A 27,850-nucleotide genomic window follows, 5' to 3' on the forward strand; every position below is an offset into this window, starting at 1 on the left:
GGCTTCGCATTTTGCGTGCCTCGCATATGTTTATACTTATGTTCAATACTGATGAGCTTATTGCTCAAAGTTGAAATGAATAATAAAAAAATAATAATAAGTTGAGCAATTAGTTTTTTCTTCTATTCAGTTATTCATTGGATAAATGTTTAATCAAAATTTTAACTGATCATATCAATAAACATCTCAAGGCGTTAGTTTTTAATAATCAATAATCTTTAGTTGTTGATTAGGCATGGAACAATGCCTTAATTAACCAAGAAAAGGTCACATATGATTTGCCAAGATGATATGTAGCTCAATTATGTGTACGCGTCAAAAGAAAAACTAGAACATTTCCAAACGGATATTTAGATATTTTACTTTTCAATTTATTTCAAATCAAATACCGGAACATTTATTAAATATCATCACAAGTTTTTAAATCTTATTTTTTAAATAAGTTTTAAAATACTGTATGTAAGAGTAGAATTGAAAAGGACACACAGTTTCAAATAATCCAACGATACTGGAGTATCGTTCGACTAACCCACCGATTAATCGACTAAGCCAACTGAGTAAAATTGACACCCCTGCAAAATATCCATGTTTTATCAAACAATTTAGATTAGGAATCCAGTGTTTGATAAAATTAGTATTTAATATAAAATGTTGAGTATATTGAATACGTGAAACTACAGAAGCATCGCATGAATCTCCTACTAAGAGGATTGAGGTTTGCTTTTGAGTATGTAAATTTCTAACCTTTTGTACACTTGAAACAAGTGGTTGTGTGGCATGCTACTGAACATCATCACAACTTTCTTTAAGGACATTGTTTACTCAGAATTTAAGTTCTCAAATTCTTATTGTTATAAAGTTCAATGTCATGAGTAAAATTTGTTCTTAACACAAAATGTTTTATGAAATGAATGATTATTGACATCATAACTTTCGATATTTTTATTATGTTATGGAATTAGGCTCAAACATACTTGGTCTCTTTGAAACAGAAGAAATTTGGACTAAATTTGCTCAGATTTTGGTTTTTTTTTTCACTGAAATATTTTTGGTAGTACTATATTATTTAAAGTTAGGATTTTATTTATAATAGGGAACATAATTTTGCATATTTTCTGTTGGTGTTATCTCATGTTTTCATTTAGACAATAGTATGGCACTCACTATAAAATATTGAAAATTAAATGCTTAAAAACGATAATAACGTCACTAGCAGAGTAAGGTAAAGATACTCAGTTTAATAGTATAAATGTTTTAGTGTTATCGTCATTCAGTGTTTTGTTAAATAAAAAAAGGGTAGGAATTAGAAAACTGTTAGAGGAAATTCGGACTGGGATATTTATAAAAATTGGGAATGAAAACTTAATGCTTTGCATCTACTAGTATTTAGTGTCTCTGCCTTTCATAAAATGATTTTCATTTTAAAAGCGTTAAGCAGTTTGTATTATTGTCACAATTAAGAAAATCTCAATTTAAATGTTATAAAATTTTTGGGTTTACAAAACATTTTTCAAAACATTTTCAATGCCCATTAACTTAAAAAGTATGTCATTGACATGAAAGTGAAAAATAACACTACCGTGAAAGGTCTACGAAACACAATAGATGGTTTTCATTATCATCAATGGATTTTTTTATTCTGAGTAAACGTAATCCTTAATTAAAATTTATTTTGAATAGAAAAATTGTAGAAATTTTCTTTGAAGCATTATTTCTTTATAAATTTGAATATGTTTTGCTATTGATTCTTTTCTTGATTCTTTCTAGTCTGCTAAATTCATAACTTGCAAACTCTATTTGCATACAAGAAACGAAACCAAAAAACCCCAGAACTTCTGTAAAGAAATTTATAATTGTAATTATGAAGTACTGTGTTGTATCAAGTTTTGCATATAGGATAGAACACATTTTTGTATCTGTTAATTTGAACAAAATATATTGCGTTGGTCTGCATGAAACTTGCATTTCCCCAAAATATTTGAAAGTTCAGAAACTAAATACAGACGTATAAGTTGAACACTTATTCTTAAGTACAATTTATAGTATTTATATTGTCAGAAACATTCAGATGAATTCATAAACAGGTTTTTTTTTATTGTGATGTGATTCGCATCATATCAAAACGATGAAAAAGTTGACTCTGTTTCAGCTTCTATACTGCTTGTTCAACTACTAGTATTGTTCAGCACAAACTGTGTATCCAAAGGTGTGCATGGAATTCCTACAGAATTGAACAGACTTGTTCGAAACATGTTTCTCAAGAGATTTATCGAGTTTAAAAAAGACATAGCAAAGAAAGATAACGGCAGCTTAAAATCGAAAATGGTCAGATGATTTCAAAGAGACAAGATCAACAAAGAACAATAAACTCAGTTACAGACCTTAGAAGAGAATTGCCAAATCACGTATCTAGAACTGTATCTTTTTGGCATGAAAACAGCGATGTTCTTGGAGAAAATGACAAATCTATCAAACGCAATTGATGACAGAGATCAACGATTCAAACGAATGGATTCAGAAGTGATCTCATTACAGGACAAATATACTGACCAGAAAGACAACATAACAGATATGGGAGATACATTGAAGATACTGATAAGGGAGCAACAGTGGATGGTCTCTAACGTTTCAGGGCTGTGTGGTAAAATGCAGGAAATGCGTGACGCGACCTCGGTCATGCATCATCGAGCTTCTGTACAACTTTATCACACAGAATATAACTTTAAAAGGGTTTTTGTTGAACGTTTGCAAAGCGTAAACAACGATTATTCTGAAAATCTCCAAAACATGAAGCAAGATGTAACGAGCTTATTTGAAGTAGTTTTTAAACAAACAGAGGTCACTACCACTTTGAAGGCTAAAGCATATGTTTTGTCTCTTTATCTTCTAAAATTTCAAAGAAATGTCAAAATTAAGGATATAAATATATATTAACATGAGTGAATCCAAACTAATCCTCATATTGACTACATGAATGTATTTATATGACAAAGAAAATTCGTGTTACCGCAAGGTCCCGCTTTTTCGATTAAAAAATCGTCGTTGTAGATAAAACTACTTTGCAAACAAATAGAAAATCGTCTGTTCCATAGATTTTCTTCCGGGGTATCTTGTTCTTCCGGACAGATATATGTCTTTCTTATTCAAATAAACAGCGAAATCAAATTAGTTGCTGTTGAAAAATAGTGTAACAGGAAGTCCCAAACATGCTCTACCCAGCAGAACACGTGACTCGTGAAGAGGGCGTGTCTAAAATTATACACAGATGTACAAGAAATAAAACATACAAGAAATTGACGAGTATATATATACATGTAAGATAGATCAAATGACATGAAATTTACTGACATGTACATTGTGGTAACAGGGCCAAATCTTTCTACCTTTTTTGTCGGTAAGTTTGTCGGTTTGTGGGTAAGTCTGGCCTATCTAATATTGAAAAAAACCCATACAACTGTACTTCTTTCACAGGCATGTGATTTTTAAAATAAAAATCACCAAAAAGTGATGGAAGCAATAACTTGGGACAGACTATAGTATCCAGATGGATAAACGGTTACACGCATTTGATCTTGTAAGCGACTGAACATAGCTAAAACTTTGAATAAGAATTATCTTCTGTCAATATATTTTGATGTTTTTGGTTTTTGGGAAAAAAAATTATTTTAACGAAAAACATACAACTTTATTTAATACTCATCTTATTTGGAGATTCAGTATGATTCTATCAATGTCAATGAAAAAAATATACAAAATTGAAGAAAAAAAACAGATTTCAAATACTAAGCAGAACAGGTGTTCTTTCTAACAATTTATTCAATGATACGGTTTCGTACCAATAAATAATGTACATTAAGATGTATAATACAAATTACAGAACTAGGCGCCTCCTTTTGTTTCAATGCAATAAGAAAGTTACAACGTATTTCAGTATTAAGGTAACTCGAATGATTTTCAAACCATAAATTAACTAGTATACTTGATGATATTCTGTGCAAGCGCGGAAATTAACAATTTACACATTAATATGATACAATGCCTAATATGTTGAACCATATTTTTTTCTTTATATATATATATATATATATATATATATATATATATATATATATATATATATATATATATATATATATATATATATATATATACTGTATCCAATTTCTTTCTTTATTACTTTCTTAACCTATTCTTTAAATTCAAAATAAAAAACCATGCATCTGCATTGCTTGATTTTTAGAAGAGCGGGCAGGGATAAAATGTACAGAAATGGATAATGTATACATATACGTGGCCTTATTTTTTTTTGGTTGCAGCTGGCTGGAAAAAAAGCAATTTTTTAAAATCTAAAACCAGTGCGTCGTATCTCTAAATTTTGTTCTATATGTCAAATTTCACTATAATTAACCCCCCCCCCCCCCACCCGCACACACACAATTCAACTTCATCGTTTTATGCATACATCATTGAAGACCCTTCACAATTGGCGCACGAACACGTTGCGCTTTTTAAAGGTTGAAAGGTAAGTTGCAGCTGTTAATGCGTGTGTTTTGCTACCATATGAGGATGTTGCTCAACGTGTCTTATGTAAACTTAAAAATCGGTTTCAGTTTGCCATGCTTTGCCACTAGCATATATACACTGTATATGCATATCTGTTTCACACCACACTTAAAAGACCTTGGATCCTGCTTCACCAATACCTCCTCGCCGTCTGCTTCGGCTGTTGCTTTTGTCATTTTATTTGGCGGCATCTTCACTCGAATATAACTGTGTCTACTGAAGAGCGTCGGAATCTGACAGTATATATATTTCTCTCTGACTCGTATGAGCATTCGTATCATGAAACGCATGATCGGACGAGCGCCGCTCGATCAATTGAATTGGCACACGTTCAATGGTCTGATCACCTGGTCTTTCGTGCGATCCTATCACATTATCTTATTAACTCGCTTGCATTATACAACAGTCGCGCATAGACGCAGGATGTATAGCAAGACTTAATGCGTTTACATCGCGCAACGGTAGCTTTAGATCGTGCGAATTTCGTACAAATACTGTTTCATTTTTTCGGCAACAGTTTACGATCCATATCTAATTTTTACTGATGCACGAATATTTTATTACTTCTGCTCGTGCACCAATTTTGAGATAGAGGGGCTTTATTCATAAAGCCGTAGAACACAATCTGTTCATTATTTACAAATTAATGACTAAGGATTACTACCAATCTTCTGTGGTAAAAAAATGTATGAAATTATAAAAATGCTAGTGTATGCATATTCATTTGCATATTTTAAACCAGTTTTCAGTTTCAAAGTATTTGCCCGAAGATTAACTCGCCCTGCACTTTCCACCATAATGCTAATTAGTCAACCCGCATTCCTGGGTACCCTGTTCTGGAAAATTCTTTTATAGTAAAATCGCGTTTAGGTGTTAACATTTTCACATTAACGAGAGAAGTCTGATCCAAGGTATCTGCCCACGATGCATGCTGAACTCGTCTTACACTTTTCGTTAAGAAGTCAACCCGCGTTTTTTGGTTTTCCCGTTTTGGAAAGTTCTGTCCCACCCTCTCACCAAAGGTCGTGCTTCGCAAGGGAATGAGTTCCATCCATTAAAACTAAAGTCGCGCATGCAAGAAACGAATTGCTTTTATCTAATTTATTCAACAGTCATCTTTTAACTTCTATGTGTACTCTAAGTAAGTTTCCAGTTTGCAACACGGTTCCTGCTTAGTTGTATCACATTTAATTAATAAAAGCTGCTTGGTTTATATCAAATTTTGTGCACGTTTTTAAACGATGGTTTTCAGTGCTAAGTATATGTATAATAATACAAATTGCAGTATTTTTCCCAGTCAATTAAACCAAATTTCAATAAAAACAAATTATGTACATAATTTGCTAACAAAACAAACGGCAAAAAAAGGTATTGTGTTATTTCACCTCTTATGAAAATTCACCCTGAAGCAAAGACGGGTACGGTTATGTTACGACTTTGACATCGCTATAAATAAAGGTCGTAATGTTCAGGCAAATTGCGAACAAACCTATGTATGTTTTGTTTGCTAAAATTTCTGAAGTTTGCTTTGTGTACAACTGATGCATATCATGCGAGTTTAATAATCCCAATCATTCGGGGGACGAAACCAACGGTTTTCTTTTCTAAACATCCCATGATGCATTTTGTTTTTGTTTTCTCGTTTTCCCAAAAGGTAGTTATTTTTATTAACTTGAATATTTCTAACTTTGAAAGGAGACCGATTTTGCTGGTGTAAATAGGAGAAAGCCATAACTTTCTAAGATAAATGGTTTGTATGGAAAATTATTTGATAGTGCAATTACAAAAAAAAATCTGACCAAGCAGCTTTATCGCAAGTTAACACAAACATATAGGCATCAGAAGCACCTCTCTCTCTCTCTCTCTCTCTCTCTCTCTCTCTCTCTCTCTCGTTTTATAAAGCAATTAGGATTAGGAATCTAGTGTTTGATGGAATTAGTATTTCATATTAAAAAAAATGAGTGGGCAAAATAACTTTATTGAATTCGTGCAACTATGAAGCATCATAAGATGACTCCTTTAAGGCTTGCTTTTAATTACGTGATATTCAGTCCTTTTGTGCACTTGAAACAAGTGGTTGTATGACAACATACATTAATAAGTATTGTTATGTGTCTGAGTTTGCATGTGGCATTAGAAATATCCTTGTATCTGTTAATATGAACACAATTTATTGCGTTGGTCTACATGAAACTTGTATCCCCCCCCCCAAGTTTTTGAAAGTTCAGAAACTAAATACAGACATATAAGTTGAACACTTAACTTTAAGTATGGTATATAAATATTGTCAGAAACATTCAGATGAATTTATTAACAGGATTTCTTTTTATTGTGATGCGCACCAAAATCGAAACGATGAAAAAGTTGATTCTGTTTCAGTTTCTATATGGCTTGTTCAACTATTGTTCAGCACAAACTGTGTACCCAAACGTGTGCATGGACATTCCTACAGATTTAAACAGAATTGTTCGAAATATATTTCTCGAAGGATTTATCGAGTTTAAAAAAGACATAGCAAAAATAACGGCAGCTCAAAATTGGAAATGGTCAGATGATTTCAAAGAGACAAAAAATACTATGAATGCATTAGACGAAGATCAACAACGAACAATAAACTCAGTTACAGAGCTTAGAAGAGAATTGTCAAATCACGTATCCAGAACTGAATCTCTGGTGCATGGAAACAGAGCGATGTTCTTGGAGAAAATGACAAATCTATCAAACGCAATTGATGATAGAGAACAACAATTCAAACTTATGGATACAGAGGTGATTTCATTACAGGACAAATACACAGACCAGAAAGACAACATAACAGATTTGGGAGATACATTGAAGATACTGTTAAGCGAGCAAGAGTGGATGGTCTCTAACGTTTCAGAGCTGCACGGTAAAATGCAGGAAATGCGTGACGCGACCTCGGTCATACATCGACAAGTTTCTGAACAACTTAATCACACAGACGATAATCTTAAAAGGTTTTTTGTTGAAAGTTTGCAAAACGTAACCAAAGAGTATTCTGAAAACCTCCAAAACATGAAGCAAAATGTAACGAGCTTATTTGAAGTAGTTTTTAAACAAGCAGATGCTGCTGTATCTTTGAAAGGTAAAGCATATATTTAGCCTCTTAATCTCATAAAATTTCAAAGAAATGTCAAAATAAAGGTATAAACATATATTCATATGAGCGAATCCAAACTAATCCAAATATTGACGTCATAAATGTATTTATATGAATAAGAAATTTGTGATGCCGCAAGGTCCTGCTTATTCGATTAAAAAATCTTCTTAATAAATAAAACTGCTTTGCAGTCAAATAGAAAAGACGTCTGATCCAACGAATATTCATCCAGAGTATTTTTTTCTCCCGGACTTACATCTGACTTTCTTATTTAAATAAAAAGCGAAAGTTAATATTTTTTAATGTTTTGAGTATTTGATCCTTGCAAGCGACCCTTTAGTCTACATGTACGTGAAAGTACTGATTTTCTCTTTTACTTTATCTTGCATGTACTTCATTTTAATTTTTTGTACTCTTAGAGGAAATTAGAAAAAATGCGTTAATGATGGAGCGCCTTCAAGTTGAAATTAGTGAACTGAAAGAAAACATCAGTTTATCAAAAGGTAATTATACGTTTATTTTCATTTTTTTATGTAGAAAAATGAGCATCAGTGCAAACCTGATTTTGAAAGTTTTGAAATCCAAGAGGCTTGATTATCTGAATAAAAATTTACACAATTGGACTTCGTTAAATTTGACGTGACCTACTCATCATTAGACCTAATTTCCTTTAAAAGACATAATAAAATGTGAGAATAAAAGGAGTTGATATTTTGATTTCTATAGTGTATGTTGTGACATATCAGTGTCATATTGTAAAATTAAAATGCACTGGGTGTGGCAATACAGAATATACAATATGACAAAAGGCACATAGCTTTGGTTTTTTCAATAGTAGATAGGCCAGACTTATCCAAAAGCACCTTAACACTCGACAAAAAAGGTAGAAATATTTGGCCCTGTTACTACAATGTACATGTCAGTAAATTTCATGTCATTTTCTCTATCTTACATGTATATGTTCGTCCATTTCTTGTATGTTTTATTTCTTGTACATCTATGTTTAATTTTAGACACGCCTTCTACACGAGTCACATGTCCTGCTGGGTGGAGCATGTTTGGGACTTCCTGTTACACTATTTTTCATCAGCAGCTGTCATGGATGAACGCCTCGGTAACTAACCCCCCCCCCCCCCACTAACATCTTTCAAAATTATGAAATTGTAGGCAGTTTAATGGAGTTTCAAAACTGTATATATAGATTTTAAAGTAATATTGTGGCATTTATTTTTTGTTTATCTTTTAAGATGAAGTGCTTGACATACGGTTCAAAACTTGTCGAAATAGAAACTAAGGCGGAGAATGATTTTTTAAAATCTAGCCTGATAAAGGATGAAGGTTTGATTTCTTGTAAAATTTCAAACATTGATCGAAATCAAATACAATTAAGTTACGTTTGTTTTCAAATATAATCTATTTTTTATTTTATAGGTAATTACTGGACAGGAGGTAAGGATGACGTCACTGAAGGTCAATGGGTGTGGGTATCGTCAGGAACCACCTTTGATTTCTTTGACTGGAACACGGGAGAACCCAATGATGTTGGTGGGGAGGATTGTATGGAGATATCTAAACACAGAAACCGCAAAAAATCTTGGAATGATAAGTCATGCAAAAGTTCATTAAATTTGATTTGTGAGAAATTTTAATAGAATTCAGACGCTTAAGACCAACAGCTATTTGCTATATAATGGTAGTATCCAGATGGAATAACAGTAATTCATGTGATCTTGTAAGCGACTGTACATACCATAGTTAAAGTAATCAACAGGTCAAAATGTTCTTTGTGTTTTTTGGTACTAATGAGATTTAAGAAAGACCAAAAACCGACATATAGCAATACTCATCTTATTTGGTTCAATATGATAATATCAATGTCAAATGTTTCTCTGTGATTAAAAAATATCCAGAAAACAGATTTCAAATACTAAGTACTCAGCAAGTCAGGTGTTTCTTCTTCAAACAATGGTTTGAAGAACCATTTTAACAAGAGCTTGGACTTTTGGTAGTTGTGTCAAACAGCATTGTGACGTAGGCATGTGTATCTCATCTCTGGTCATTCAGTCATGGCTCTTTGAAATCAACAAGATTTGTCTGGCTTTTGTTTCGCTTGAAACCAGCGTCATTTTAAACTTGTTTTGACGCAAGAAATAGTTACAACCTACTGAAAGTCCAAGGCTTTGTTAAAATGGTTCTATCTCCTTTGGTTTAATGTCATCAAAAGGTCAACATTGAATTTTCATTTTACAATAACTTAGAAAATAGCCAAGCCATACGTGTACAATTCAGTAATATTTTCCAACAGTATAACGTTACTGTCAAATATTATGGGACCAATATTATAAGTTCCCCTTCTGTTTTATACAGTTCCACGTTTGGCAAACACACAAAGATTATTTTGGTTATTGCAATTTCTTTACACATGTTGGAACATTTTCCAACCGAGGTTTAAAATGCATAAAACTGAAAATATTTTGTTTTAATTTCTCCTCTGTTCTGCTCCGACATCCGTTCTGCTCTTTAACAAGAGTGTATATTTGCTAATTCGTGAAGATAAGAACTCAATTCTTAGGATAAAACTACAACTAACCTTAGTTATTAATTCATTTTTATATTCCTATACTGCACCTAAAAATGGGTTCAATAAAAAAGAACATTAAGTTGAATCTAGAATATGAAAAATGTCTTGCCATTACATACATGTATCTGCAATACACTACATCCTCAGTAAAGACCTTTAAATAAACTTGTACATCTGAAACCTATTTTTTTCTTCAAAGGATATATTAAATTGTCGCCCAAGGTGATCTCAAATAATCAACCATTTTCAACAAGACAAGAACAACTATGAAATCATTGGATTGAGATTGACAAATGTTCCCGATAATAAGGATTTGTCAATCGTATGCTGTGAAAGATCAACTATCTTTTAGTCTTATACTGATTTGAATTTCCAAATTTTAGATCAAACAGATATTAATAAAGTATTTGATCTACAACAATGGATCGAGTTGACTTACTTTTAGAACCATTTTAACAAGAACTTGGACTTTCAGTAGGACGAAGCTATCTAATTCTTGCGTCAAAACAAGTTAAAAATGACACAGTTTCAAGATAAATATGCACCGATTGCGTAGTCTTAGCTCAAAAGCCAGACAAATCTTGTTGATTTAGTGAGCAATGGCTGAGTGGCTGACAATGAAATAGACTAGCCTTCGTCACATTGCTGTTTACTACAACTACCCAAAGTCCAAGCTCTTGTTAAAATGGTTCAATCTCCTCCGTAGCTCATATGAAGCCCGTAATATGGTCGTATTTACTTTGCCATGCAGCCTCCGAACGCATGAAATGGAAGGCAGTGGTTATGAATAGGGAGATTTCGATAGATTTCAGACTCGTTGTGCCTTAAATTTTAATTTCTTTGGAAAGTTGCAAGCTTTTACCCGGAACACTTACTTTTTATCAATCGGAACATCGTTCGGCCTTTTCCATCAAGTCGAGTTAACGGAAAAGGCCGAGCAATGTTCCGATTGACTTTTTATACCTTTTCATATGATTAGATAATTTTGATAAATCGATATATTTAAGATTTTTCAGATAAATATAAGTCGAAAATGTTAGGAAACCAACAGGTTCACATGTACTATTACACCATGTAATGTAAACAGGATCTAAATCAAGATTCAATCTATTGAGTGCTGTATAAAAAAGAGAGAGAAAAGTTAGTGAAAATGTTTTCTTGACAGTACACCAGAGATAAATGAATTATATACTGATGAACACTCAAAGATTTCTGAAAAAAGACATTTCTTATAACATGTTATATGCGAGGAATTTGACCTTGTTCTTCAACATATAGCCACCATTGCATTCGGACAAGGCTTAAAAAAAAACAATGGTGTTTGATACTTGTAAAAGCCTTAAAGTACATATATTTCGTATCGTATTTGCTTTTCAATTTCATTTTGTAAATTTATTTTATAAAAGTTTCACATGGGAAGAAGCACATACAAATAAAATTTCTGAGTAACTCAACGGAATATTGCAGGTTTTTCACAACTCGGCATTCAAATCAATGTTCATTGGAAAGAGAAAATCCTGCATGGCATATTTCCAAGTCCACAACTTTGCCACTTTGTTAAACTGTTCTCTCTCGGTCAGGTACAACTTTCCAATCTCTGGTTCCATGCACACAAAACAGTAAGGGTCTGTCAACAGAGACTGTATAGAGATAAAAACTCTGGATATAGTCAGGGCCAGGCTCCAGTTATGATGAATGGAATCCAGTCCTACATCTCCATGTCTGCTGATATTAGGGTGAAATATTTTGGTGATGAATCTCACTTTTGGTGGTCTCATAGGATAGCTGTAAATCACAATATACATGTAATAACAACCTATAGTACATGTATTTCAATTTTCGTTTTCTTTATTAACACTTGATCAATTGATAGATAAAAATTAGAGTTGAACTGGATATTGAATTGTCATGGGATAACAGGAGCACTAAATTTATTGAAATATGGCACATCATAAAATGTTCACTTTCTCAGAAAGCACCTCCAGATGAAAAAATATGTCAACATAAGTTTTGATTGATGTTTAAGAGGGCTGGATGGTTGGGGCCATTTTTAGGTACATGCTTGTGTACTGTTTCTTTAATATGGTACTGTAGGACCACATTGCGTGTCTATATTTGGTACCTAAGACGTCTTTGTTTAGCATTGATAAATTTGTCGATAACCGCTGGGATGTTGATGTCTTTTTCCCTGTCTATGTGAATCTTCGCTAGTGAAGAAGCCTGTCTGTTGTCATGGTTGACTACAGATGTATTTCTTCCCCTTTTTCCCAAATGATGTGCATGCTCAGGCATATAAGCATACATGGTAGCTACGCCACTTCTAAAATAACGAAATACATGGAGTCTTAACTTATATGTGACAATTCTTTATATTTACTAAACATGTTTTATTAACACGCAACACACAATTCACTATTAGAAAGTTGGGTGGTCAAACAAGAACCCATCAAATCTACAGTAAAATTTCAAACCCGATTTTCTTAATTGTTCAAATGAAAGGAAAATACTCACAAACATCTGTTCTTTTTATTTCACTTTCTAGAGTATTTTTATTATCCAAAATCTTATAAGCATTAATGATCTATTGCAGTGCATCTATTTTTTTTTTTTACATATCTGAAAGTACACATGTGCCCTCATTTTGCAACACGGTTCCTGCTTAGTTATATCACACTTAACGCAAGTTAACACGAACATAATATTGCGAGCATCAGAAGCTCTCTCTCTCTCTCTCTCTCTCTCTCTCTCTCTCTCTCTCTCTCTCTCTCTCTCTCTCAATATCGTTTTATAAAGCAATTAGAATTAGGAATCTAGTGTTTGATGGAATTAGTATTTCATATATAAAAAATGGATGGGCAAAATAACTATTGAATTCGTGCAACTATGAAGCATCATGAGATGTCTCCTAAGAGGATTAAGGCTAGCGTTTAATAACTTGATATTCAGCCCTTTTGTGGACTTTAAACAAGTGGTTGTGTGACACGCTACTGAAAATCATCACAACTTAAATTTATTTTGAATAGAAAAGATTGTTGAAATTTTCTTTGTAGAAATATTTCTTAATAAATATGAATATCATGTTTTGCTATTGATCCTTTTCTTGGTTCTTTACAGTTTGCTAAATTCATAACTTGCAAACCCAATTTGCATACAAGAAACGAAACCAAAAAAAAACCCCATAACATACCTTGATAAGTATTGTTATGTGACTGATTTTGCATGTGGCATAAGAAACATCCTTGTATCTGTTAATATGAACAAAATTTATTGCATTGGTCTACATGAAACTTGTATCCCCCCCCCCCCGATTTTTGAAAGTTCAGAAACTAAATACAGACATATAAGTTGAACACTTAACTTTAAGTATGGTGTGTATATATATATATATATATATATATATATATATATATATATATATATATATATATATATATATATATATATATATATTGTCAGAAACATTCAGATGGATTTATTAACAGGATTTTTTGTATTGTGATGCGCGTCAAAATCAAAACGATGAAAAAGTTGATTCTGTTTCAGTTACTATATGGCTTGTTCAACTATTGTTCAGCACAAACTGTGTACCCAAACGTGTGCATGGACATTCCTACTAATGTGAACAGACTTGTTCGAAATATATTTCTCGAAAGATTTATCGAGTTTAAAAAAGACATAGCAAAAATAACGGCAGCTCAAAATCAAGAATGGTCAGATGATTTCAAAGGGATAAAAAATACTATAAATGCATTAGATGAAGATCAACAACGAACAATAAACTCAGTTACAGAGCTTAGAAGAGAATTGTCAAATCACGTATCCAGAACTGAATCTTTGGTGCATGGAAACAGAGCGATGTTCTTGGATAAAATGACAAATCTATCAAACGCAATTGATGACAGAGAACAACGATTCAAACAAATGGATACAGAAGTGATCTCATTACAGGACAAATACACAGACCAGAAAGACAATATAACAGAACTGAGAGATACATTGAAGATACTGTTAAGCGAGCAAGAGTGGATGGTTACTAACGCTTCAGAGCTGCACGGTAAAATGCAGGAAATGCGTGATGCGACCTCGGTCATACATCAACAAATTTCTGTACAACTTAATCACTCAGAAGATAATCTTAAAAGGGTTTTTGTTGAAAGTTTGCAAAACGTAACCAAAGAGTATTCTGAAAACCTCCAAAACATGAAGCAAAATGTAACGAGCTTATTTGAAGTAGTTTTTAAACAAGCAGATGCTGCTGTATCTTTGAAAGGTAAAGCATATGTTTAGTCTCTTAATCTTATAAAATTTCAAAGAAATGTCAAATAAAGGTACATTGTATAAACATATATTCATATGCTAATCCAAATATTGACGTCATGAATGTATTTATATGAATAAGGAATTTGTGATGCCGCAAGATCCTGCTTATTCGATTTAAAAAAATCTTCGTAGTAAATAAAACTGCTTTGCAATCAAAAAGAAAAGACGTCTGATCCAAAGAATATTCATCCAGAGTATTTTTTTTCTCCCGGACTGACATCTGACTTTCTTATTTAAATAAAAAGCGAAAGTTAATATTGTTTAATGTTTTGAGTATTTGATCCTTGCAAGCGACCCATTAGTTAACTACATGTACGTGAAAGTACTGATTTTCTCTTTTACTTTATCTTGCATGTACTTCATTTTAAATTTTTGTACTCTTAGAGGAAATTAGAAAAAATGCGTTAATGATTGAGCGCCTTCAGGTTGAAATTAGTGAACTGAAAGAAAACATCAGTTTATCAAAAGGTAATTATACGTTTATTTTCATTTTTTTTATGTAGAAAAATGAACATCAGTGCAAACCTGATTTTGAAAGTTTGGAAAGCCAAGTGGCTTGATTATCTGAATAAAAATGTATACAATTGGACTTCTTTAAATTTGACGTGACCTATTCATCATTAGACCTAATTTCCTTTAAAAGATGTAATAAAATGTGAAAATAAAAAGAATTGATAATTTGATTTCTACAGTGTACGTTGTGTGATGTCAGTGTCATAGTGTAAAATTTAAAAATACTGGGTTTGTGGCAATACAGAATTTACAATATGGCAGTAGGCACATAGCATTGGTTTTTTCAATAGTAAAGGGGCCAGAATTACCCAAAGCATCTTGATACTGGAAAAAAGGTAGAAAGACTTGACCCTGTTACTACAATGTACATGTCAGTAAATTTCAGGTCATTTTCTCTATCTTACATGTATATGTTCGTCCATTTCTTGTATGTTTTATTTCTTGTACATCTGTGTATAATTTTAGACACGCCCCCTACACGAGTCACGTGTCCTGCTGGATGGAGCATGTTTGGGACTTCCTGTTACACTATTTTTCAACAGCAACTGTCATGGAGGAACGCCTCGGTAACTACCTTCTCGGCCCCCTGACTTTCGAAAATTATGAAATTGTAGACAGTTTAATGGAGTTTCAAAACTGTATATAGATTTTAAAAGTAATACTGTGGCATTTATTTTTTGTTTATCATTTAAGATGAAGTGCTTGACAAACGGTTCGAAATTGAAAGTAGGGCGGAGAATGACTTTTTAAAATCTAGCCTGATAAAGGATGAAGGTTTGATTCATTGTAAAATTTCAAACACTGGTCAAAATCAAATGCAATTAAGCCATGTATGTTTGTTTGTTTTAAATGTAATTTATCTTTTATTTTATAGCTATTTACTGGACAGGAGGTAAGGATGACATCACTGAGGGTCAATGGGTGTGGGTATCGTCAGGAACCACCTTTGGTTTCTCGGACTGGAACACGGCAGAACCCAATAATGCTGGTGGGGAGGATTGTATGGAGATATCTAAACACAGAAAACGCAAAAAATCTTGGAATGATAACTCTTGCGAAAAATCATTGAAATTTATTTGTGAGAAAGTTTTATAAAACTCAGAAATCTAGAAGCAACAGCCATTTGCTATCTAGTACTAGTATCCAGATGGATAAACGGTTACACGCGTGATCTTGTAAGCGACTGTACATAGCTAAAACTTTGAATGAAGATTATCTTCTGTCAATATATTTTGATGTTTTTGGTCTTTGAAAAAAAATATTATTTTAAAGAAAGACAAACAACTGTATTAAATACTCATCATCTTATTTAGAGATTTAGTATGATTCTATCAATGTGAATGAGAAAAATATACAAAATTGAAGAAAAAAAACAGATTTCAAATACTACGCAAAACAGGTGTTCTTTCTAACAATTTATTCCATGATTATGTTAAGTAATAATAAATAATGTACATAGAGATGTATAGTACAAATTACAGAACTACGAGCCTCCTTTTGTTTCAATTTAATCAGAAAGTTAACACGTATTTCAGTATTAAGGTAACTCGAATGATTTTCAAACCATAAGTTAACTAGTATACCTGATGATATTCTGCGCAAGCCCGGGAATTAACAATTTACACCTTATTATGATACAATGCTTAATATGTTGAAAGATAGTGTTTTCTTCATTTCTTTTTTAAATACATGTATACTGTGTCCAATTTCTTTCTTTATTACTTTCCTAACCTATTCTTTAAAATAAAAAAAATCCATGCATCTGCATGACTTGATTTTTACAAGAGCGGGCAGGGATGAATTATACAGAAATGGATGATAAATACATGTACGTGGCCTTAAATCTTTTTATTGCAGCTGACTGGGGAAAATAGCAAAATTTTTAATCTAAAACCAGTGCGTCGTAAATGTATCTCTAAATTTTGTTCTTTATGTCAAACTTCACTATAATTTATCCCCCACACACACACAATTCACCATCATCTTTTTACGCATACAACATTGAAGCCCCCTTCACAATTGGCGCACGAACACATTGCAACACTTTGTGATAGGAATTTATAAGCGTCACACCACCTCTCTTATACGTTGCACGAACTTTCGCATTCTTTGCATACGTTTTCGAGGTCGCGTCAAGTCTCCTCACAATAGTGAACATGCACACTATTCAGACGCGACCAAATGCGATTCAAATTATTGTCGTGCAACGTAAGAACATAAGTGCGAACGTTTTACAACGTTTTATGTATTCGCAAAAGTGATGCACGATTCTTAAAGGTTGAAAGATAAGTTGCAGCTGTTAATTAGTGTGTTTTGCTACCATATGAGGATGTTGCTCAACGTGTCTTATGTAAACTAATATATATACACTGTATAATCATATCTGTTTCACACCACAATATATTTTCTTTCGTTTGAACGTAGTGATTTAGATTGAAAATATTTTTTTGTGGTAATGATGAATATTCATGAGGTAGGCGGGGTTCGAAAGTGATCACGGGTAGAGTATGTTCGAGTAGTTTTCATTCTGACGATTCTGGATGGCACGAGAAAGTTGCTCTAGGTATCCATTGCCGATGTCTTGGCGGAGCTTAATTCTCAAAAAGAAGACATTTAAGAGTATGTGAACAACAAATTATCTACTTTAAGACAGGAGATCCAAGGTGCAAATATTTGTAAGTTCTGAATTGAAGAAATTCAAGGGTGAAAGCGAAATATCTTGGAAGTCTAAAGGGAACAAAATCCAGTACGTTTTCAACGCAGAGGTTCAGGAGTGCTGGTTTTTAAGAAGCAATGAGCTTTTGAACATAAGATGTTCAGATGTGAAATTTGAGGAAAGTCATATGACAATTTTTATTGAGAGAAGTAAAACTGATATTTACAGAAACTGGCAATGGGTGGTGATTGCTAGAACTGTAAGTGAAATGTGTCCTGTAAAAAAGGACTATGTTCGGTATGGTCAAATATCTGCCCCCGATTTCAACCAATTTTTAAATAGTATCGTATAAAAATAAAATCTTCACAAATCATTGAATAGAGGATGCCTTTAACTTTAATCTTGATGTTACTCATCATTGCTAATTCGGTGTTTATCAATGACGTAACCTAAATGACCTAATTCCCGCAAATGTGCAAACATATGAAAATATTCTCATTTTTGCTCTATATTTTGCATTCGGAAGTATAAAGTGCAGGTCTGCTCAAGTGCGATTTTAACATATATTTTTCATCAGATAATAATACACATTATACTAAAAAATGGTACTTGAGCAAGCCTGCGCTCGATGTTTTCCAGTCGAAAAATCATCGGAAAACACCCATATTTTGCCACAGAACATCAATTCCTCAAAATAATGCAATCTTTATGCCGTCATTTCAATATTATTATGACGTCACTGTGGCGATAACCTTTTACACCTTTATTTCCAATATGATTTTAACTATCTTTCACCTTATTTTTAAAGCTCTTTCTAAAACTTTGATTTTGGTGGCAAAAAATGCATAAAACTGCACATAGTCCTTTAGAAATGTTTTTCAAATGGTGTGGATTTTCATCAAATTGTTCCGATTTCATTTTTCGTAACATGAGTAAGACTAAATCGGGGTATAAAGTTCGGAATGGAAATAAAGCTTTGACATATACAAGAATGAGAGAACTATTTATAGAAGCGTTTGAATGTTTTGTCCCCGATATTTGAAAATATGGTTTACATAGTCTAAGGGCAGGGGGTACTATTGTGTATGCTAATTCCGGTATACCCAATAGATTGTTTAAAAGACATGGAAGGTGGGCATCTGAAACTGTGAAGGATGGGTATATCAAAGACAAATTAAAATCAAGATTGTTTTAAATTTGGGATTGTAAACAATATGTATATCTTTCTTGCGTTCTGTATCGGACGTCAATGCACAAAATAATAAATACTATAGAAAAATGGAGTGTTAATGTTATGTTTTATTCGAGATGGAAGTACATAAGAAATTAAATGACCTTAAATTCTGCTTCACCAATACCTCCTCGCCGTCTGCTTTGGCTGTTGCTTTTGTCATTTTATATGGCGGCATCTTCACTTGCATATAACTGTGTCTACTGAGGAGCGTCGGAATCTGGAAGTTTATAAACTTTGCCGCAAAGTCCTGCTTATTCGATTTAAAAAATCTTCTTAGTAAATAAAACTGCTTTGCAATCAAATAGAAAAGACGTCTGATCCAAAGAATATTCATCCAGAATTTTTTCTCCCGGACTGACATCTGACTTTCTTATTAAAATAAAAAGCGAAAGTTAATATTTTTTTTATTGTTTTGAGTATTTGATCCTTGCAAGCGACCCTTTAGTTAACTACATGTACGTAAAAGTACTGATTTTCTCTTTTACTTTATCTTGCATGTACTTCAATTTAAATTTTGGTACTCTTAGAGGACATTCGAAAAAATGCGTTAATGATGGAGCGCCTTCAGGTTGAAATTAGTGAACTGAAAGAAAACATCAGTTTATCAAAAGGTAATTATACGTTTATTTTCATTTTTTATGTAGAAAAATGAGCATCAGTGCAAATCTGATTTTGAAAGTTTGGAAATATAAGAGGCTTGATTATCTGAATAAAAATTTACACAATTGGACTTCGTTAAATTTGACGTGACCTACTCATCATTAGACCTAATTTCCTTTAAAAGACGTAATAAAATGTGAGAATAAAAAGAATTGATATTTTGATTTCTATAGTGTATGCTGTGACATATCAGTGACATATTGTAAAATTAAAATGCACTGGGTGTGGCAATACAGAATATACAATATGACAACAGGCACATAGCTTTGGTTTTTTCAATAGTAGATAGGCCAGACTTATCCAAAGCATATTAACACTCGAAAAAAAAGGTAGAAATATTTACTACAATGTACATGTCAGTAAATTTCATGTCATTTTCTCTATCTTACATGTATATGTTCGTCCATTTCTTGTATGTTTTATTTCTTGTACATCTATGTATAATTTTAGACACGCCTTCTACACGAGTCACGTGTCCTGCTGGGTGGAGCATGTTTGGGACTTCCTGTTACACTATTTTTCATCAGCAGCTGTCATGGATGAACGCCTCGGTAACTAACCCCCCCCCCCCCCCCCCCCCACTAACGTCTGACTTTCAAAATTATGAAATTGTAGGCAGTTAAACGGAGTTTAAAAACTGTATATATAGATTTTAAAGTAATATTGTGGCATTTATTTTTTGTTTATCTTTTAAGATGAAGTGCTTGACATATGGTTCAAAACTTGTCGAAATAGAAACTAAGGCGGAGAATGATTTTTTAAAATCGAGCCTGATAAAGGATGAAGGTTTGATTTCTTGTAAAATTTCAAACATTGATCGATCTCAAATAAAATTAAGCTACGTTTGTTTTCAAATATAATCTATTTTTTTATAGCTAATTACTGGACAGGAGGTAAGGATGACGTCACTGAAGGTCAATGGGTGTGGGTATCGTCAGGAACCACCTTTGATTTCTTGGACTGGAACACGGGAGAACCTAATGATGTTGGTGGGGAGGATTGTATGGAGATATCTAAACACAGAAACCGCAAAAAATCTTGGAATGATAAGTCATGCAAAAGTTCATTAAATTTGATTTGTGAGAAATTTTAATAGAATTCAGACGCTTAAGACCAACAGCTATTTGCTATGTAATGCTAGTATCCAGATGGAATAACAGTAATTCATGTAATCTTGTAAGCGACTGTACATACCATAGCTGATGTAATCAACAGGTCAACGTGTTCTTTGTGTTTTTTGGTACTAATGAGATTTAAGGAAGACCAAAAACCCACATATGGCAATATTCATCTTATTTGGTTCAATATGATAATATCAATGTCAAATGTTTCTCTGTGATTACAAAAATATCCAGAAAACAGATTTCAAATACTAAGTACTAAGCAAGTCAGGTGTTTCTTCTTCAAACAAGGTTTGAAGAACCATTTTAACAAGAGCTTGGACTTTTGGTAGTTGTGTCAAACAGCATTGTGACGTAGGCATGTGTATTTCATCTCTTGTCATTCAGTCATGGCTCTTTGAAATCAACAAGATTTGTCTGGTTTTTGTTTCGCTTGAAACCAGCGTCATTTTAAACTTGTTTTGACGCAAGAAATAGATAGTTACAACCTACTGAAAGTCCAAGGCCTTGTTAAAATGGTTCTATCTCCTTTGGTTTAATGTCATCAAAAGGTCAACATTGTATTTTAATTTTACAATAACTTAGAAAATAGCCAAGCCATACGTGTACAATTCAGTAATATTTTCCAACAGTATAACGTTACTGTCAAATAGTATTGGACCAATATTATAAAGTTCCCCTTCTTTTTTATACAGTTCCACGTTTGGCAAACACACAAAGATTATTTTGGTTATTGCAATTGCTTTACACATGTTGGAACATTTTCCAACCGAGGTTTGAAATGCATAAAACTGAAAAATATTTTGTTTTAATTTCTCCTCTGTTCTGCTCCGACATCTGTTCTGCTCTTTAACAAGAGTGTATATTCGCTAATTCGTGAAGATAATAACTCGATTCTTAGGATAAAACTACAACTAGCCCTAGTTATTAATTCATTTTTTTATATTCCTATACTGCAGCTTAAAATGGGTTTAATAAAAAAGAACATTAAAGTTTGTTGAATCTAGAATATGAAAAATGTCTTGCCATTACATACATGTATCTGCAATACACTACATCCTCAGTAAAGACCTTTAAATAAACTTGTACATCTGAAACCTATTTTTTTCTTCAACGGATATATTAAATTGTCGCCAAAGGTGATCTCAAATGGTCAACCATTTTCAACAAGACAAGAACAACTATGAAATCATTGGATTGAGATTAACAATTTTTCACAGAGAAATTTCAAATCTTGTTAAGAAGATATTTGACACTATATATCATAATTTATATTATATATTTTACATGCGCGGATCCAGAAAATTTTTCCGGGGAGTTGGGGTCCGAGGCTAGGGATATTTTAAGTTAAGAGACATACTCTCGGAAATTTTACAGTGTGAATTGGACAAATCTGAATTTCCCGGGGGGGGGGGGTGTTATATCCGCCCCTTCCCCTCTAAATCCACACGTTGGTGTATGGAAACACAAATGTTCCCGAGAGTAAGGATTTGTCAATCGCATGCTGTGAAAGATCAACTATCTTTTAGTCTTATACTGATTTGACTTTCCAAATTTTAGATCAAACAGACATTAATAAAGTATTTGATCTACAACAATGGATCGAGTTGACTTACTTTCAGAACCATTTTAACAAGAACTTGGACTTTCAGTAGGACGAAGCTATCTAATTCTTGCGTCAAAACAAGTTTAAAATGACACAGTTTCAAGCGAAATATACACCGATTGCGTAGTCTTAGCTCAAAAGCCAGACATATCTTGTTGATTCAGAGAGCAATGGCTGAGTGGCTGACAATGAAATAGACTAGCCTATGTCACATTGCTGTTTAACACAACTACCCAAAGTCCAAGCTCTTGTTAAAATGGTTCAATCTCCTCCGTAGCTCATATGAAGCCCGTAATGTGGTCGTATTTACTTTGCCATGCAGCTCCGAACGCATGAAATGGAAGGCAGTGGTTATGAAGAGGGAGATTTCTGACTCGTTGTGCCTTAAATTTTAATTTCTTTGGAAAATTGCAAGCTTTTACCCGGAACACTTACTTTTTATCAATCAGAACATCGTTAGGCCTTTTCCATCAAGTCGAGTTAACGGAAAAGGTCGAGCAATGGTCCGATTGACTTTTTATACCTTTTCACATGATTAGATAATTTTGATAAATCGATATATTTAAGATTTTTCAGATAAATATAAGTCGAAAATGTTAGGAAACCAACAGGTTCACATGTATTAGTACACCATGTAATGTAAACAGTATCTGAATCAAGATTCAATCTATTGAGTGCTGTATGAAAAAAAGAGAGAAAAGTTAGTGAAAATGTTTTCTTAGCAGTACACCAGAGATAAATATATTATATACTGATGAACACTCAAAGATTTCTGAAAAAAAACATTTCTTATAACATGTTTTATGCGAGGAATTTGACCTTGTTCTTCAACATATAGCCACCATTGCATTCAGACCAGGCTTAAAAAAACAATGGTGTTTGATACATGTATAAGCCTTAAAGTACATATATTTCGTATCGTATTTGCTTTTCAATTTCATTTTGTAAATTTATTTTATAAAAGTCTTGCATGGGAAGAAGCACATACAAATAAAATTTCTGAGTAACTCAACTGAATATTGCACATTTTTCACAACTCGGCATTCAAATCAATGTTCATTGGAAAGAGAAAATCATGCATGGCATATTTCCAAGTCCACAACTTTGCCACTTTGTTAAACTGTTCTCTCTCGGTCAGGTACAACTTTCCAATCTCTGGTTCCATGCACACGAAACAGTAAGGGTCTGTCAACAGAGACTGTATAGAGATAAGAACTTTGGATATAGTCAGGGCCAGGCTCCAGTTATGGTGAATGGAATCCAGTCCTACATCTCCATGTCTGCTGATATTAGGATGAAATATTTTGGTGATGAATCTCACTTTTGGTGGTCTCATAGGATAGCTGTAAATAACAATATACATGTATTAACAACCTATAGTACATGTATTTCAATTTTCGCCTTCTTTATTAACACTTGATCAATTGATAGATAAAAACTAGAGTTGAACTGGATATTGAATTGTCAGGGATAACAAGAGCACTAAATTTATTGAAATATGGCACATCATAAAATGTTCACTATCTCAGAAAGCACCTCCAGATGAAAAAATATGTCAACATAAGTTTTGATTTATGTTTAAGAGGGCTGGATGGTTGGGGCCATTTTTTAGGCTGTATTGATCTCCTTAAGAAAGAGAGCTCTTTATAAAAATATAAGAAAATACCCCCCAAAAAGGTAAAATATCTGGAATTATCTGAACTACATAATAGTTTATAATAGTTCATAGCTGAACAAATCACATCTTAAATTTTTAGGTAAATCTGATGGTTAATTTGTTGACTATCCAGCCTCCTTAATCCTTAAAAAAAAATACTTACCTGCATTTTGACACACTTTTATACCACAATCCTCAAAAATAACATGTTAAAAAAAAGAAGAAAAAAAAACAAAAAACAAAAACATCCCATTATATGTGAACCAGTTATTGTAGTCAATATATACTTTTGCTGGTAATTAGTTTACCTTTGTGGTATTTGTAAGTAAAGTAGAAATAGTCCCCCTTCATAGGGACTTCCCTGGGGACCAGTAATGGAGGCTTGCCAGTGGCAGCAATGTCTGTCCAGGGGGGTGGCTTTGATGCCCTCTGGGGGGTCAGACTTCAGGGTCTTTAGTTCACTGCGTAACCTTCTGTGTCTCCAAGAGTTTTCCTCAATGGGTGGGGTGCTCTAAAGAATTAATAAAAGTACATATTAAACAAAAAAGGGTGTGCTGGCATTCTCTGGTTGTTGCTGTATAAAGCTATAGAATATCAATATTGTTTTTTTTGGAACCGCTTAGAGGTTACCCCACCCCCATAGTTTGTATCTGAATTATTACATTCATAGCGAATATATTTTATTTCCCCCTTAAACCTGCAATTCTAACAGTCTCTTATGCAAATGAATTATATCAATGGCACTTGACAGACTAATTCTTTGGAATTCCCAATAAATATAATGAATAGGTGGTAGTGACCATGTGCAACATATTTTCTCTAATGTTAGTTTATGTACAATTCATGATAAGGATTGCTATTTACACATTAAGTGCCTTGTAGGTAAAACTGATAGAAAACCTCAGTATTTGACAAACCTAAAGCAACAAGGCATCTTGTTTCCTGTTTTTCATCTCATTATACGTATATACATTGTCTATTTTCTGGTTCAGTTATCCCAAACAGACACAAATAGTTATTATCCCAAATTTAAAGCAAATTCTTAAGCCAAAATGAGACTTTTTCCAAATACATGTAATACTACTAAAGAATCTGAAAAATTTGAGATAATAAAAATAATCTCACCTGTAACATCATGCTCTCTAAACAATATTTGCATGGAGAACTTTCTAGCCTGTAAATGAAATAAATGTAAAGCATTTTTCACTAAAATTAAACAAACTTTTAATTGATGAAACATCTTTAGAAACAGTGTACTTCTGCAGATAATCCTACTATTTCAATGATAAACTGGTACAAAGGCCATATTAAAATAACAAATTTATGCTAACTTTCCCCATTACAGCTACTCCATTTATGCTATATACCAGTACTTCATCTTAAAATATGCTTAAGGAATCTTACTTATAGGTAAAATACTAGTACAGTGTAGTTTACAATTTGGTTGTGCCCTTTTGTTTTATGGCTATGTAACACATGATTATGGATACCAAAACAAAACAAGAATTACAAGAGACAAGTGTTTGTATAATTAGCAGTCTGGGAGTACTTACAATTTTGTGTAAATTGTTTTCCATTTTTTAACACGGTACTGTGGATAAAACAAGGGCCACCGTAATTTACAAAACTCTTTCCACTGTGCATCGGTGGTTTCTCCATCTAGAATCTGTCGCCATCTTGTACAAACTCGGCCAGCAGTCCACAGGGAGATATCATCCAGGTACTTAAACACTACCAATAGCACTACAAACAAACCAAAAATGTTTCACTGAGACCATAAAGGAACTATCAAATTCTCTCTCAATAAAGACGATACAAGTATTAATTATCATTCATATATTTACAAAAAGAAATAAATAACCAAAATATTAATACATGTATTCATATCTAAACACATGTCCTTGAACATGTATCATCATTTATCAACATGCTGAAGCATTTTCTAACTTCAATATGTTTGAATTTAATAAGATATTGTTTATGATGTTTGAGTTTGACTTTATTCGATCTGGTTTTGATTTTCCAATAACCCAAAGGGGGAAGTGGTTACGCCAATTTTTTGTATATCATAATTTATCTTCAACATTTTGAATTTTACAAAAATCAATATTAATTCAGTTTGATGTAGAAAAGAAAAATACAAAATTTCATTTTCTCAGAAACTGCATGCATTTTTCTATCACAAACAATAATCTTGTTGAGTCTTTTTAGGCAGTTTTTGTTTAAGTTAAATTATTAATCACTTTTCCTTGTAAATCATTTAAAGAGATATTTTGAATGAGATGAAGCAAAAAAAGGAAGAGCAAGAACAAAAAATCTGTACCTTCCGGTGGTATGGAGTCCACCAGTCCTTCTGGTACATGGTCCTGCTTGGTGCTTACAGTCAGCAGAGAAATCCGCTCTGCTAATTTATCTTGTTTGTGAGGAATCGGTTTGACTCGGAGTGTTGGACGTTTTGGCTTTGGGGTGTAAAAATCGCTCTCCACACCAGGCTCTTCATTACCCGAGTCAGCATCTGAGTCATCCTTCTTCAAAATGTTTGGAAAATGATTTTATGCTAATGCAATGATAACAAAACTGGCAATGCAACTAATATAAACTGTTACATTATTGTGTACCAGTATATAGAAAAGACAACATAAGAATGTTCTAACTTAACAAATAATTGCCTCTTATTCTAGCGACTTACTAATATTTAAAAGTCATACCCTTTACATCAAATATAAAAGAAAAATTCAATTTGACTAAATTTATTAATGAACTTTTGTTTGGTGACTTACCACCTCTGCATACACCTCTTGTTGACCGTCTTCAATGTCAATGTCGGAAGAGAACAGAAATAAATGACATGTACTGCAAACTGGTTGTCCAAAGTTGAAGCTGTAGTAGCCTTCACAGACCATACAACAGGAAAACTAAAACAAAGAAAATAGCTCACAAAAATAGTCTATAGGCCTACATACAATATCTTTAAAGCCGATACATGTATGATCACTGGTCAGAAACCCAGAGACATGCTAAAAAAATAACTGATCGTGGGTTAACTCAAATTAACTTTTTTTCATTTTATTAATTGTCATACCAGTGAAAAAGCAAAACTTTTTTAGTAGTTGGAGGCACGAAAACAAAGATTTACATGAAATGGGACAACGTAACAATCTAATTAAAATTAGACTTGTAATTCTGCTCCTCAACGATATGCTATACAAGATCTAACATTATCCCGTACTGGGTCATCTCAGAGTGACCTCAAATGTTGACCAATAGTATAGCGTATAGTAGAGGAGCGGAATTACAAGTCTAATTGACAATGTATTGTTCTGCATTCGCCCAGTTTTTGATGAATTCCACAAAAATATGATACAATAAATTTCAAATTTAATCAGTATTTTTTATTGAGAGGTGCTGGGGTTTTTTAATATATATGTGGCAAAGCAATATACAACTTATGTCAAGTTATTATAATGCACGTATTAACGGTTAAACATATTACTGTATGACTGATTTGCAAATTATCATACACGAAATTCATAGACTGCAGCAAGCACATTTCATATCAAAGCAATTTAATATGAAATATACTTTTTGATATTAATTACCTCGGTATTTAAAAACTCCTTTAATGTTCTAGACGCACAGACATCGCATTTTTCTTTGGGAGTCGATTGATTGTTTTTAACCTGGACAGCCATATTTTATTTCCTTCAGAATCACGAGCCCGAGTGTATATGCAAAAACTTATGCACATAAGCAAAAAAGGAATATCTTATTCATCTATAGCTTCATCTATTATATTTTTTTTCACATATTTAATAATA

At 33.0% G+C, this 27,850-nt stretch overlaps 3 protein-coding genes across 7 annotated transcripts; 2 read left to right on the forward strand and 1 right to left on the reverse strand.

Annotated features, from left to right (window-relative positions):
* The first annotated feature begins 6,733 nt into the window (after positions 1-6,733).
* LOC105322874 (low affinity immunoglobulin epsilon Fc receptor) lies at positions 6,734-16,871 on the forward strand. 3 transcript variants are annotated; one of them, XM_066079424.1, is made up of 6 exons: positions 6,740-7,669; positions 8,104-8,187; positions 8,698-8,798; positions 8,932-8,962; positions 15,813-15,872; positions 15,973-16,870. In XM_066079424.1, exons 1-6 carry the CDS (start codon positions 6,865-6,867, stop codon positions 16,191-16,193), a joined length of 1,302 nt encoding a protein of 433 aa, XP_065935496.1. In that variant the 5' UTR covers positions 6,740-6,864; the 3' UTR covers positions 16,194-16,870. The 3 variants fall into 3 exon arrangements, with proteins under 3 accessions (XP_065935497.1, XP_065935496.1, XP_011420077.4); XM_066079425.1 differs by lacking the exon at positions 8,104-8,187 and having other exon boundaries at positions 6,734-7,669; positions 15,973-16,871; XM_011421775.4 differs by lacking the exons at positions 15,813-15,872; positions 15,973-16,870 and adding an exon at positions 9,116-10,500 and having other exon boundaries at positions 6,752-7,669; positions 8,932-9,022.
* Positions 11,615-27,787, reverse strand: LOC105348576 (uncharacterized). 3 transcript variants are annotated; one of them, XM_066079426.1, is made up of 7 exons: positions 27,632-27,787; positions 26,813-26,947; positions 26,356-26,560; positions 25,586-25,775; positions 25,158-25,206; positions 24,341-24,543; positions 11,615-12,050 (listed from the first exon to the last, which is right to left on the reverse strand). In XM_066079426.1, exons 1-7 carry the CDS (start codon positions 27,722-27,724, stop codon positions 11,738-11,740), a joined length of 1,188 nt encoding a protein of 395 aa, XP_065935498.1. In that variant the 5' UTR covers positions 27,725-27,787; the 3' UTR covers positions 11,615-11,737. The 3 variants fall into 3 exon arrangements, with proteins under 3 accessions (XP_065935498.1, XP_034337592.1, XP_034337591.1); XM_034481701.2 differs by lacking the exon at positions 11,615-12,050 and adding an exon at positions 23,311-23,718 and having other exon boundaries at positions 26,356-26,557; XM_034481700.2 differs by lacking the exon at positions 11,615-12,050 and adding an exon at positions 23,311-23,718.
* Positions 19,438-21,773, forward strand: LOC136273828 (lithostathine-like). The gene is made up of 4 exons (XM_066079430.1): positions 19,438-19,599; positions 20,099-20,199; positions 20,344-20,434; positions 20,524-21,773. Exons 1-4 carry the CDS (start codon positions 19,539-19,541, stop codon positions 20,739-20,741), a joined length of 471 nt encoding a protein of 156 aa, XP_065935502.1. The 5' UTR covers positions 19,438-19,538; the 3' UTR covers positions 20,742-21,773.
* Positions 27,788-27,850: the final 63 nt, after the last annotated feature.

Source organism: Magallana gigas, chromosome 3, assembly GCF_963853765.1.
Source record: "Magallana gigas chromosome 3, xbMagGiga1.1, whole genome shotgun sequence".
Classification (NCBI taxonomy): domain Eukaryota; kingdom Metazoa; phylum Mollusca; class Bivalvia; order Ostreida; family Ostreidae; genus Magallana; species Magallana gigas.

What these genes read in the sequence shown, in the direction of transcription:
- LOC105322874 (XM_066079424.1), top strand. Translation starts at nt 6,865, where the DNA reads ATGAATTTATTAACAGGATTTCTTTTTATTGTGATGCGCACCAAAATC. An exon ending in TGCTGCTGTATCTTTGAAAG is followed by an intron (nt 7,670 to 8,103) that starts GTAAAGCATATA and finishes TTGTACTCTTAG; the next exon opens with AGGAAATTAGAAAAAATGCG. An exon ending in TGTCATGGATGAACGCCTCG is followed by an intron (nt 8,799 to 8,931) that starts GTAACTAACCCC and finishes TTATCTTTTAAG; the next exon opens with ATGAAGTGCTTGACATACGG.
- LOC136273828 (XM_066079430.1), top strand. Translation starts at nt 19,539, where the DNA reads ATGATGGAGCGCCTTCAGGTTGAAATTAGTGAACTGAAAGAAAACATC. An exon ending in AAACATCAGTTTATCAAAAG is followed by an intron (nt 19,600 to 20,098) that starts GTAATTATACGT and finishes GTATAATTTTAG; the next exon opens with ACACGCCTTCTACACGAGTC. An exon ending in TGTCATGGATGAACGCCTCG is followed by an intron (nt 20,200 to 20,343) that starts GTAACTAACCCC and finishes TTATCTTTTAAG; the next exon opens with ATGAAGTGCTTGACATATGG.
- LOC105348576 (XM_066079426.1), bottom strand. Translation starts at nt 27,724, where the DNA reads ATGGCTGTCCAGGTTAAAAACAATCAATCGACTCCCAAAGAAAAATGC. An exon ending in TAGAGAGCATGATGTTACAG is followed by an intron (nt 24,544 to 25,157) that starts GTGAGATTATTT and finishes TTAATTCTTTAG; the next exon opens with AGCACCCCACCCATTGAGGA. An exon ending in TACTTACAAATACCACAAAG is followed by an intron (nt 12,051 to 24,340) that starts GTAAACTAATTA and finishes TGTGATTTACAG; the next exon opens with CTATCCTATGAGACCACCAA.